Genomic DNA, 12,886 nt, shown 5'->3' with positions numbered 1-12,886 from the left:
GGACCCCTCAGGGGATGTCTGACTGCCATCCCTGTGGGATTGGGCCTAAACTGGCTGTTGGACATCCCTCTCACAATCCAGGACCGCTGGCTCCTAACCGCTCACCTGCCTGCCAGCCTGATACCCCTAACTGCTCTCCCCTGCCAGTCTGATTGTCCTAACTGCTCTCCTCTGCCAGCCTGATCACCCTTAACTGCCTCTGCCTTGGCTCCCACCACCATGGCTTTGTCCAGAAGGACGTCTGGTCTAATTAGCATATTACCCTTTTATTAGTATAGATAGAGGCCTGGGGCACAGGTAGGGGCCAGCTGGTCTGCCCTGAAGGGGGTCCCAGATCAGGGTTGGGGTCCCCTTGGGGGGCAGGGCTGGACTGGGCGAGGGGCCACTGGAGGTTTGCAGGCTGGCCATGGCCTCATTGGGGTGAGGGTCCCCTCTGGGGGCAGGGTGGGCCTGGGCAAGGGGCTGATGACCGTTTGCAGGCTGGCCACACCCCCATCAGGGTGAGGGTCCCCGCTGGGGGACATGGCTGGCCTGGGTGAGGGGCTGAGGGCCGTTTGGGGGCGGTTTGCAGGCTGGCCAAGCCCCCAGCTTTGTCTGGAAGGACATCCAGAAGGTCTCCCCATCTAATTAGCATATTACTCTTTTATTAGTATAGATGGCCGTCCTCACTTCCAGGCTGTTTTGAAAGTTCTCCCATGTGTTTTCATATATCTTTGATCCATCTGGAAGATAAGGTACAAAACAATGATTTTTTTCCCATGTGTTTTCATATATCTTTGATCCATCTGGAAGTTATTTGGAGCAAGAGATAAGGTACAAAACAGTGATTTCCGCCCCCCCCCCCTCAAATGGCAACCCAAATGTCCCAGCACCATTTGCTGAATAATCCATCTTTCCCCCCATCTGCAATGTTGCCAGTTTCCATATGTATGTAGGTCTATTTCTGGACTCTTCTGTTCCAGTAAAGGGTCTATTTATATGCCAGAATCACACTGTTTTAATTACTGTGCTTCGTAATTTATGTTGCTAACTAGCAGGGTGTGGTCTTTCTCATTGCTCTTTCTTAGAATTTCCCCCATATTCTTGCATACTAGTCTCATGAAACTTAAGAGTCAGCTTGTTACTTCCTTCTCCTCCCCAAGTCCTTTTGGGATTTTATTGGAATCAAATTAAGTCTGTGTGAACTAAGACAGAAATAATTTACGCCCTAAAATGTAGAGTCAGGAGTAGGATATGTCTCTCCCTTTCTTCACGCTCCCGAAAGCATCAGTTTCCTTCAGCTGGGTCCTTGCTTTCATGTTCAGTTATTCCTGGGTATTTCATCCTCTGTGGCCATTGAAAATGGGACCTTTCTCCTCCTTTATAGGATCTCGCCCGTAGCTCTTGGTCTGTGTGGAGGCTGTTATTTCTGTGTATTAGTTTGGTTACTGGCCACCTGCTAACAGTTGTTTGCTTTGTCCTGGGCTTTCCAAGTTCACCATCATTTCATCTGTAATGAATACCTTCTAATCACCCCTTCTTTCTTTCTCCTACCTCATGCCGTTGCTGGTGCCTCCAGAGCGATGGCAAATATTAATGGCATGATGACTGCGACCTGTTTCTGCAGACTTGGGACAAGTTCTACAGTTTCTGCTGTGGCGGATTCATCTTATAATGGATGCAAGTTGGGGATGGGGGGAGGGATGGGCCACCAGGGACAGCCAGCGGTTCTTCTGGGATCCACCAGACCCAGGTCAGGCCCTGGCTGAGGAACCAGTCCCGGCCTAGGAGCCTGGTGGGTCAGTTAGAGGACGTAGCCACCCCTCGTGCCTGTGCTGGGCTCCCTCCAGACCGCGCCTCCTCCACAGCTGGGCCTGGTATCCCTCCTGAAAGACTGCAGTGTGTTGTCCTGTCCAGATGTCCTGTTTGGAGATCACAGAGCCAGGCCTCCCGCTGAAACCTTCTGGTGATGGCACCCTGGGCAGGGAGGTGGCGTGATGGGTGCAGTGTGTTGTCCTGTCCAGATGTCCTGTTTGGAGACCACAGAGCCAGGCCTCCCCTGAAGCCTTCTGGTGATGGCACCCTGGGCAGAGAGGTGGCGTGATGGACAGGCTTTCTGTGATCACAGTCCTCATGTGAAGCCCCCTCTAGATCTTTTCTGCTGCCAGCCAGCCATGTACTTCATCCGTTCATTCTTCCACCCCCAGACTTCGGCTAAGTCCCTGGCTGGGCTGCACGAGTGCTGGGTTCTGGGATCAGCTTGAACAACACCTACACTTTTGCTATCAACTGATGCCAGAAAACAGGTGCCTGCCACATTCTAACTTAGCCGACAAGTGCCTGCCACATTCTAACTTAGCCATGGTCTAGACTCCACCACTTGCACACTGTGAGACCATCACACATTACCCAGCTCCCGTGACTCATGCCAGAAAACAGGTGCCTGCCACATTCTAACTTAGCCATCAGAGCCTGGTCTAGACTCCACCACTTGCACAATGTGGGACCATCCCACATTACCCAACCCCCGTGACTCAGTTTCCCCATCCTTGAAATGGGGATAATAACAGATGGACCTCCTGGCTGCTGGGAGGGGTTAATGGTGTGCAAAGCACTCAGAGCGGACGTGGCACAGAGTGAGGGCTTTACAACGGCTTAAGTTCAATTAAACAAAAATTTCAGTTCACATCATGATTATGCAACATTGGTAGGTTGGTCAGAAAATCAGAACAGCAAAGGCTTTTTTTGGGGGGGAGCACCTCATTTTTTAAAAAAGGGGGGAAAGAATCAAATCCTGAAGGGCTGTGGAAATGAAATTTGAACTTGGTTTTATTGGCTGCTAGTCTGCTGTTGCTTAACGGAATTTCTCTTAAGTGGAAAAAAATAACCAGATGGTGTGGCTCAATAATCAAACTGGTGACTGGGCCCGGCCAGACCCTTCCTGTTAGACACTAAATGGGCGAAGAGTTGGGGAAGCCAGCGAGACACGTGTCATACAGGCCAGTATTCCTTGTAGCTTTCTCGGGAAATAAACACTGCAGCAAGTTGAAATCTGCACAGAATGGCCTGGAGCCATGTGTGGCCTCCCAAGTGGAGGCCCGAGCGCAGGAGCAGCTGTAGATGAAGCAGTGGGTGTGGCTGGAATCCCCCCTGGCCTGAGCTTCGTGTGCAGGGCGGGCCACCGGCCAGAGGGGCAGAGCAGAAGCCCCGTTAGGAGCCGGAGGCCAGCTACAGAGCCACTGAGGACTGCCCCCAGCGTGTGGCTCGGGGACCAGGCCTGGGTGCTGTGCCACCCGCCCTCAGGATGGGTGTCCCCACAGGTCCATGACCGCCTGGATCGCTACTGCTGTGGCTTTGAACCTGAGCCCTCGGAGCCCTGTGTGGAAGAGGGGCTCCGGGAGAAATGCACAAACCCGGGCGAGCTGCGACTGGTCCACATCCTGGTATGTCCCTCATCACCCGGACTCCGGTCTTCCTGTCTCCTTCCGAAGATGCTGTTAGTGAGGTTCTGGGATCATGTGGTCCAGGGGTTCCCAATCCTGTTCCTTTTAGTAGCAGAACCCTTTGAATAATACGTAAAACTGGGCACAGGTGTTGGGGGTGGTGATGAACTGTGTGTGTGAGCCTATACCTGTGCCATACAACCTGCAGTCCTGCCGGGCAGCTTACCTCTGCACCTGCCCCATTCTCCCCCATGCTCCTCACCCCTCTGGCCACCAGAGCAGGACTCAGTCCCTCTGCCTTGCAGTTCCAGAGGATGGCGCTGTGGCCTGGCCCAGGTTTGACCCAGCCAGCTGTTTATTAGCAGTGGGACCTCATGCAAATTACAACTTCTCTGTGCCTGGTTCTCACACAAGTGGCCCCCTTCTCAGGTTGCTGGGAGGGCTCACTGAGATGATGCCTGGAAGCACCGAGCAGTGTCAGCACGGTCAGCTGACTGCTCAGCACCTGGGGACCATCTGGCAAGTAGCAGGTGGATGGTGGGACTGACAGCTCAGGGCCCCCAAGCCCCTTCACCCTGACACAGTCCCTGGGCAGCAGCGAGGCTACACCCTCCCCCACCTCTGTCTCTGCCCATCTTCTCCCTGAGGTCCGGAGCAGCGATCCATCTCGTCTGGTCTACATCGATAACGCCGGCCACCTCCAGCACCCTGAGGACAGGCTGAACTTTCGGCTGCTGGAGGGCATAGATGGGTGAGGGTCAAAGGGGTTGGGTGGAGGTTCAGGGACTGAGGCTTGATGGCCCTGCTGGAGACCATGGGACCTTCAGTCGGGGCTCTGGAGAAGTCCACAGTCTGCCATCAGACAAAAGCTGTTAGATCTGAGCCTTGGGAGGGGTGTGAGGACCTGGGAAAGCTGAGAGGTATACAGCCAGCAGGCCCTTCCACTCCCGGATGGAGTGCCCGCCCCCAGGATCCAGAGAGCCTCCTGGCCCACAGGACGTCAGCTGCCCTGCTGGGGTAGAGGCAGGCTAGCCCTTCCTTGCCCTAGATGGGTGGGGGTAGCCTGGTAGCCTGGCAGCCTGTCTCCCTGCTCAGTCGTGGCAGGCAGCTCAGCCTTCCTAGGGCTCTGGCATTTGCTAAGCAGAGCAGCAGACATGGTCCCCGGAAGGACAGTGATGACTGGCCTGGCTCCTCTGTGGGATGGGGCCATCTGAAAGCTTCATCCCTGCCTGCTCGCACAGCTCAGCGGTGGAAGAGTCCCTGGTAACAAGCATCCAGGGGCGGCCCTTGGGACCAGGGTTCCGGGTGGTGCAAGTTCTGGCCTTTGGGCTTCACCTTGCTGGGAACTCCGAGATCACGTTTGCTTTTCCTTTCTCTTCTGACCTTCGGGCACTTTCGTCCAGGTTCCCCGAGTCCGCCGTGAAGGTTCTCCAGTCAGGGTGTCTACGGAATATGCTGCTCAAGTCGCTGCAGGTGGACCCGGTGCTCTGGGAAAGCCACGGCGGGCGACGGGGCCTGAGGCAGGTTCTCCAGACCCTGGAGCGGCGAGGACAGGTCCTCCTGGGACACATCCGGGAGCACAACCTGACAGTCTTCAGGGACGAAGACCCATGAGCCCCACACTGCCCAATGGGGCTCTCGCCTCGCTGGTGGGGGGCTCACAGCATGACCTGATTGGACGAGCACCCCTGCTGATGGCCACACGTCCTTGGGCCCGCCCATCTTGAAGACAAATGGAAAGAGCTAGAGCCAGAAGGGCAGCACGGATGCCACGGGCCATGCCACCTGCTTGGAAGTGGTAGGAGTGTTGGGTTTTCAATCTCACTGCATTCTCTTCTGCCTGCTCAGCAATGGTTATGTACTTCCTTGCACCAATAAAGACATTCAAGAATGTTCTATGAACTGTTCCATATACTGTCAAATGATGCATCCCACATGCATATGTAGAGCTGGACAAGTGTGTGTCTGTATGAATGTATGCGTGTGTGTAGATGTGTGTAAGTGTATGTGGCATGTGTACATGCCTGCACACATATATGAGATAAAGGTTCTTCATGGAATTATACTCATTGCTTGGAACTTGGGCTGAAAGTCAACTCAGGTCTAAGAAATGAAACACTAAGCCCTGGCTGGTTTGGCTCAGTGGATAGTGTCGGCCTGTGGACTGAAGGGTCTTGGGTTCGATTCCAGCCAGGGGGCGCATGCCCAGGTTGCGGGCTCCATCCCCCAGGGGTGCATGCCCAGTGGTGCATGCTGGAGGCAGCCAATCAATGATTCTCTCTCATCATTGATGTTTCTATCTCTCCCTCTCCCTTCCTCTCTGAAATCAATAAAAGTGTATTAAAAAAAGATAGCTACTCCTGTAAAAAAAATAAATAAAAACATTAAAAAAATAAGAAATGAAACACTAAACATTTTGTCTTTATAGGCATTAGATGTTCAATTCTTATTCACTTATGTTTTTGGCTTAAGGATTATAAAAGTAATACATGCTCACCAAAACCAAATTCATAACTAATAGAAGCACATAAGATAAAACATGAAATTCCCTTGAGATGTGTATGTTTGCATTTTTATTTACACTCACACTGCATACAAACCTCTATTATAAAAACCCTTTGGCTCTAACGCCGTCATGTCGTAACGACCAGATGTGGTCAGTGTGCGTCATAGCGACCGGTTGTTCTACCGTCGGGCCAAAACCGGCTCTCTGACACCCCCTGAGGGGTCCCGGATTGCGAGAGGGCGCAGGCCAGGCCGAGGGACCCCACCGGTGCATGATTGGAGTCGGGGAGGGACACAGGAGGTTGGTCAGCCAGGGAGGGACCACGGAGGGCTCCAGGGAGTGTCTGGCCCATCTCGCTCAGTCCTGATTGGCCAGACCCCAGCAGCAAGCTAACCTAGTGGTCCTAGCATCTGCCCCCTGGTGGTCAGTGCATGTCATAGTGACTGGTCGACTGGTCAACTGTCTGTCCCCTGGTGGTCAGTGCACGTCATAGTGAGCAGTTGAGTGGCATTAGCATATCATTAGCATATTACACTTTGATTGGTTGAATGGCCAACCAGACAACCGGACACTTAGCATATTAGGCTTTTATTATATAGGATAGGATCATCTATGTTTGTCAGCTCACTGCTTTTACTTGACTCTGTTTTCTACATTCCGTACTAGCCACCTGGGTTGACCCAGGTCTTACTGATGACTGTATGGAATTCCAAGGCAGGGATGTGCCATGTTTTACTTAGCTGTTCTCATTAGGATGAACACTAGGCCGCTCCAACTTTTCACCAATCATAAATAGTGCTGTCATGAACATCTTTGCATGGTGTGCAATTATTTCTGCCAGCTATATTTGCATACGTGGATTTCTGCATCAAAGGGCATGTATGAGCATTTATTATTTTGAGGGAAACTGCCAAATTTCCCTCCAAAATGGGGGTGTCAAGTTATACTCCAACCAGGGGGAGGGGGGGAGGGAGACTGAATGTCTTCCCACCACCTCACCAACACTTGCTATGCTCAAATTTTGTTTTTATTCAACTGACAGGGAAACTTACTTTTATCTTTTATTTTATAATTTTAAAAAATATATGTATTTTTATTGATTTCAGAGAGGAAGGGAAAGGGAGAGAGAGATAGAAACATCAATGAGAGAATCATTGATTGGCTGTCTCTGCATGCCCACACTGGGGATCGAGCCCACAATCTGGGCATGTGCCCTGGCTAGGACTCAAACCGTGGTTCATAGATCAATGCTCAACCATTGAGCCACACTAGCCAGGCAGGGAAACCTACTTTTAAAACTGCATTTCCTTAATCACTGATGAGGTTATCTTTCCAATTATTTAGTAGTTATTTGTATTTGATTTTTTGTGAGCTGCCTTTTTCTCTTGAGATGTTTGTTCTTTCCTTGTTAATTTGTTAGATATTTGAATCCAATTAGCCTAATCAATCTTTTCCCCTTTAGTTATGTTGTAAATATTTTGTTCTAGCTTGTCACTTGTCTCTTGACTTTGTTTATGGTGTCTTTTGCCAAGTAGAAAGTTTTAATTTCCATGGAGTCAAATCTATTTTCCTTTCGCTTGGAGTACTCTTGAGTTTCATGCCTTCTGAGAAAGGCTGTCACTATTGCAAGATTACTGAAGTAATCTATGCTTTATTTTAGTATTTACATTCACTCTCAAACCACTAAGATCCTTGAAAGTCTCACTAAGTCCCTTGAAGCTCTCATGAAGACGCTTGAGTAACCTTATAACTGTGGTTTTGAATTCTGTACCCAGTAGTTTGTTTGCTTCCATTTCTTTCATTTGTGACATGTTTCCTTGTCTTGGCATTTTGGCGGCTTCCCTGTGTTTGTTTCTGTGTACTTGGTAGAGCAGCTACGTCTCCTGGAATTGGTAGAGTGGCCTTGTGCAGTAGGTGTCCTGCAGGGCCCAGTGGCTCAGCCTCCCCAGTCACCTGAGCTGGGCCCTCTAGGTGCGCCCCTCTGTGGGCTGTGTGCACAGTCTTGTAGCTGATCCTTGACTGCTGTTGGTGTCTCTGGGAGGAGTTGACCCCAGGCCAATTGGCTGTGAGGACCAGCTGTGAAGCAAGGCCAGCTGGTGCTAGAGCCGGGTCTCGGGCCTTTTGTTGATAGGTTTGGGGCACGCTGTCACCAGCTGCAGCTTGTTAGAGAGATTTTGGCCAAGGTTGAAGCCTGATCCAGGACAGGCCATTCCTATGGAAAAGCTGCTGCAAATAGCTCTGGTGAGGCTGCAAATTGGATGGGGAGGGGTCTCACCAGGGCGGAGCAAACAGCGTGGGCCACACTGGTGGAAACAGATATGGCTGCCGCTCAGCCCTACGACAGGGGAGGTCCCAGCACCAGGACAACGACCCCTGCGAGTACCCAGGTCTGGGAGAAAGCCACCCCTGAGTTCCTGCCTCGATGCCGGGCGATCCAGTCCCTGCCTGTATGTGTCTCCCCGAGCGCTGGAGCTCAGAAGACGCGGGACCGTGTAAGTTTGTGCGCAGGCCCTGGGATTCCAGCAGCCTCTTTGTCACTCAGCCACAACCCCCGATGGTTTTTATGGCCCGAAGTTACGGGGACTTCTCTTCCCAGCTCTGGGACCCTGGGCTGGGGGTCTGGTGTGGGGCTGGGACCCCCTGCTCCTCACGGCGGCCTCTGCAGAGACCATCTCCCTCCTGATTACACACGCAGCACACGTGGGTGTCGGACCCGCCGCTCCGGGCCTCCAGGCCTCCGCTCCTTGCTCCTCGCTCCTCGCACCATTGCCATGTGCTTTTTTTCTTTACGTCTCTAGTAGGACTTCTATCCAGCCAGCTTTCAGGCCGTTTGGGTGCTGACTGTCCTGTATTTTAGTTGTAGCTTTTATGTGGTTGTGGGAGGCGGTGAGTCCGGTGTTCACCTGCGTCGCCATCTTGGTTCTCTCTCTCTGGACCATAGTCACGTTCCCAGAATAAACCCATTTGGCTGCGGTATGTTAGTCTTTCAGGAACTACAGGATTTAATTTGCTAACATTTTATTTAGAATCGTTGCAGATACAGTCACATGTGGCCTAAGGTTTCCCTTTTCTGTGCACTCCCTGGCCGTCTTATTTTTTAAATTAAGCAGATCTCACGAAATGGATTCAGATAGTTTCATCTTTTTAGTGTCCTGGAACACTTTAAGTAGGAATCATGTATTTCTCGAAGGTTGGCTAGCACTCCCCATAAAACCATCTGGGGGGGCCCTGTGCCTTTCTCTAGCTCGTTTACCACCGTCTCAAGGAGCTTCCCATGTGGGAGAGGGGCATGGGTGGTGGGCGCTTGAACAACTATGAACAAGATTTACGTCCTTGGAAGGGGAGTTTGGCTTCTGAAGTTTCAGGTATTTCTCTTACAATCACCAATACGTTTGTGTTCTGTTTACGTCTTGCATTTTCTCCTCTCCTTTCCTTCTCAGTTCTTCCCTAGGATGCCCTGATCCAGGCGTGTGCCCCTCGCGGACTGCACAGTGTCCATTTAACTGCCCCCGTTCCGCCTTCTATCTGGAGTCCCCCTTCCCTCCTGCCCGGTGGACCTACGTTCAGCCAGAGGTGGGAGCAAGGCTCTTGTCACCCTAGAAAGTGTTAAGGACAGAGGGATGTGAGGAACATTTCATTGCCAAAGCAGAGTTAGGGCACTCATTTCTATTTGGGTGGTCTTTCTTTTAACAGCACTTGACCAAGAGGCTTAAAGTTAGAGGGTCATCCAGGGGAAGGCAGCTGGTCAGCGCCCTTCAGGGAGGCGGACTGAGCCCCATCCGGGAGCAGGTTTCCTTTGCATGGAACTAGGTCTGGGTGGCTGCCTGGGGAAGGAGGGGAAGTCCATCCAGCAGGTGGGTGGGCTGGCTGGAGCAGTTGGCCCGCAAGGAGGTGGAGATCACATTCCTGAGGAAGCAGAAACATAGACTGGAGGTGGAGGTGCATCAGCTGCAGGAGCGGCTGCTGGAGGAGGGGGAGCGGCACCGGGAGGAGGTTGGAGTCCTGCAGAGCCACATTGAGAAGAACACCAGGGACCAGAGTCGGGAGGGAGCCAATCTGGAGTACCTCAAAAACATCATTTACCGCTTCCTGACCTTGCCTGACAGCCTGGGCCGCCAGCAGACACTCACAGCCATCCTGACTATCTTGCATTTCAGTCCAGAGGAGAAACAAGTGATAATGCACCTCCCACCCAGTGGTGGCTGGTGGCCTTCTGGCAAGAGATGATGTCATCTTCACGGACTCCTGAAATTTCCATGCCTCTTACGTGAGAAGAGACAGGCTCTGGTTTCTAAACCCGCTTCTCTTACCTTATCATTTTTTTCTTCAGTGTTGAACTTGAAGGAGTCTTCAAAGTGGGGTGGGGTATTCTGCCAAATGCCATTAATGCTTATCCATGGGCCCTAGAGATACTGGAATGTTGGGACAACATCTTCTGGTGGTGGTGTGTGTGTGTGTGTGTGAGGGTGTGTGGTGTGTGTGTGTGTGTGTGTGTGTGTAGAGTTCACATCTGAAGATACTGAGCCAGAATCCTCCTGTCAGTGAGCAAGGCCCCAGGCTTCCAGCAAGCACGTTTGTGTCCTGATGGGAGCAGGTCTGCTCAGCTCAGAAAGGGGCCATGGCACTAACCAATGCAGACACAGGACTTTTGTTACCTGTAAAGGTGGACAAGGAGCAGGGAAAGGGAAATAAAGTGTGTGTTGTGTGTGTGTGTGTGTGAGGTGTGTGTGTGTGTGTGTGAGGGGTGTGTGTGGGTGTGTGTGTGTGTGTGTGTGTAGAGTTCCTGTCTGAAGATACCGAGCCAGAATCTTCCTGCCAATGAGCAAGGCCCCAGGCTTCCAGCAAGCACATTTGTGTCCTGATGGGAGCAGGTCTGCTCAGCTCAGAAAGAGGGGCCATGGGCAGATACTCTACGGCCCCACCCTGCCTGCCCAGTGCATGCCAGCTGCCTGTGGCACTGCGGGGCAGGGCCCTGCGCTCCCGGCTTAGCCCACCCAGCAAAGACACCACCTCTGGGCACGCCCCTCAACACTGGCCTCCTCCCCTGGGGAGGGGGTGGAGAGAGGGGGCAGGGAGCCCTGCCCAAGTCCACAGAACCCAGGGTTGAGCTCAGCCCCTACCTTGGCTGTTCCTCAGCTGACCATGGCTCGGATTTGGGGCACAGGCTTCTCATGTGCTGCTCCTCAGCAGGTCTCCCTGCAGTCCCCACCTGCTTCAGAAAGTCTTTAAATATATGGCTCTATATCTATATATGTCTATCATCTACCATCTCTATATCATCTATATTTACCCTTTAAACTGTTTTTAGTTTTGCCTTTCAGAGGACTGGACTTGAATGCAGGAGCTGTGGGTTCAGATCTGAGGTCAGCACCTGACAAGTGTTTACTGAGCACCCGCTATGAGAACCACTGACATTTAACGAGTGGTGACCATGTGCCCGCACTGGGACAGTGGTTTACATGGTGTAAAGCCTTTAACCTTCCCACAGCCTGATGGGTAGCTGTGATTATGATTAGCTCCATCCTACAGATGAGGCAGAGAGGGGTTGTGAAACTTGTTCAAGGTCACCCGGCTGGTAGACGGAAGGGCCAGAATTCAAACCCGGGCAGGAGCTGTGCTGACTAGTCTTGAGCCCAGGACCACCCCTAACAGACGCGCCCACCGCCCCCTCCGGCCGCCCTGGCAGCTCCTCTTCCTCTAACCCCTTTGGATTCAGAGCTGATGACGAGGCAGGGCCCGGATCCTGGAATGTGGAGCCGCAAACTGAGACGCTGGCCGAGCACATTCACAGGCAGTTGGCTCCCCGCCATTGCTCTTTGTTTGTAACGTTTGCTCCGTCTATGATCTGCATCTTTCCTGCAAACTTGAAACTTCATCCGCTTTCTATCCTTTTCAAAAAGCCCTCTCTGCCTCTGGGTGTGCCCTGTGCCTCCCCAGCCGCTCCCTCTGGAATGAGAATGATGTGCCAAGAGAAGCCAGCTGCCAGGGAGGGCGAATCAGGACATCCCCGTCAACCTAGAGGCTTCGAGAACAGGAGCTGCCCGGGGCCGCGGTGCAGGGGGTAACGGGGAGGGCGGGAAGGATGTCCGCTCAGTCACAGGCTAATGGGCCTTCAGAAAGAGGCCGCCAAAGGTCTCCGGTGAGGCATCGCAATCACTGGCCACTGTGCTGCCCGGCTGGCCGCACGGCAGGCCTGACCCCGTTCCTTGGCACCTCACCCCAAAAAGGCGATTCCAGGGAAAAGGGTGGCGTTTGCCAGCGGGAGAGGCTGATGATCGCGACAGGCTCACCCGTCTCTAGGTGCAACTCCAACAGTCCCTGAGCTCTGCACCTCAAAACCTTTTCCACATGGCTGGTGCTGCTCATGTCCCAGGCTGCGTGGGTATTCGGTTTCACCTCAGAGACTTCAGTCACTGGGTGTAGCCTCAGGCCCTGCTGCGGGGATCGCATAATACCTGGTGCCTTTCTACCTGGAAAACTCAGGCTTCTGGATCACAGCTGCCCCCAGGGTTCTGGTATGGAATTCCGGAGCCATAACAACTAATTTATCACCAGCCAGGTGCGGTGCTGAGAGCTTGACTCAGGTGGCTTCCTGAACACCTACAGCAACCCCAGCTGTGCAGCCTCCCGCTGCAGATGAAGTTCCGCTGGGCGGGGAGTGAGTCCCCGAGGCTGCAGAGATGGAGCTGGCAGAGTCCTGCCCGTGAACCTGGGGAGCACCGCCTGCCATGAACGGAGCAGGGACAGTGGCCTCCACCGTGCCAAGAGCTCTACCCATGCTCCTTATCGCAAACTTCCAGCACAGCTCCAAGAAGCAGGCTTTACTGCTCCCGTTTGACAGTAAAGGAAACTGAGGCTCAGACAGGGTGTCACTTGCTCAAGGTCACAGAGCAGGTAACTGGTGGACCTCCCTTCCTTCCTTCCTTCCTTCCTTCCTTCCTTCCTTCCTTCCTTCCTT

The 12,886-nt window shown here is 52.8% G+C and overlaps 1 protein-coding gene across 1 annotated transcript in view; it reads left to right on the top strand.

Annotated features, from left to right (window-relative positions):
• FAM198A (family with sequence similarity 198, member A) overlaps positions 1-5,574 on the top strand; it is a 29,944-nt gene extending 24,370 nt beyond the window's left edge. The window contains exons 4-6 of the mRNA XM_014534933.1: positions 3,300-3,422; positions 4,070-4,173; positions 4,826-5,574. Of these exons, the coding sequence (XP_014390419.1) occupies positions 3,300-3,422; positions 4,070-4,173; positions 4,826-5,036 (438 nt within the window). The 3' untranslated portion in view covers positions 5,037-5,574. The remainder of the gene's footprint in view (positions 1-3,299; positions 3,423-4,069; positions 4,174-4,825) is intronic.
• Positions 5,575-12,886: the final 7,312 nt, after the last annotated feature.

This window comes from Myotis brandtii, unplaced genomic scaffold (assembly GCF_000412655.1).
Source record: "Myotis brandtii unplaced genomic scaffold, ASM41265v1 scaffold134, whole genome shotgun sequence".
Lineage (NCBI taxonomy): Eukaryota > Metazoa > Chordata > Mammalia > Chiroptera > Vespertilionidae > Myotis > Myotis brandtii.
This window is presented reverse-complemented; position numbering and strand designations above follow the sequence as displayed.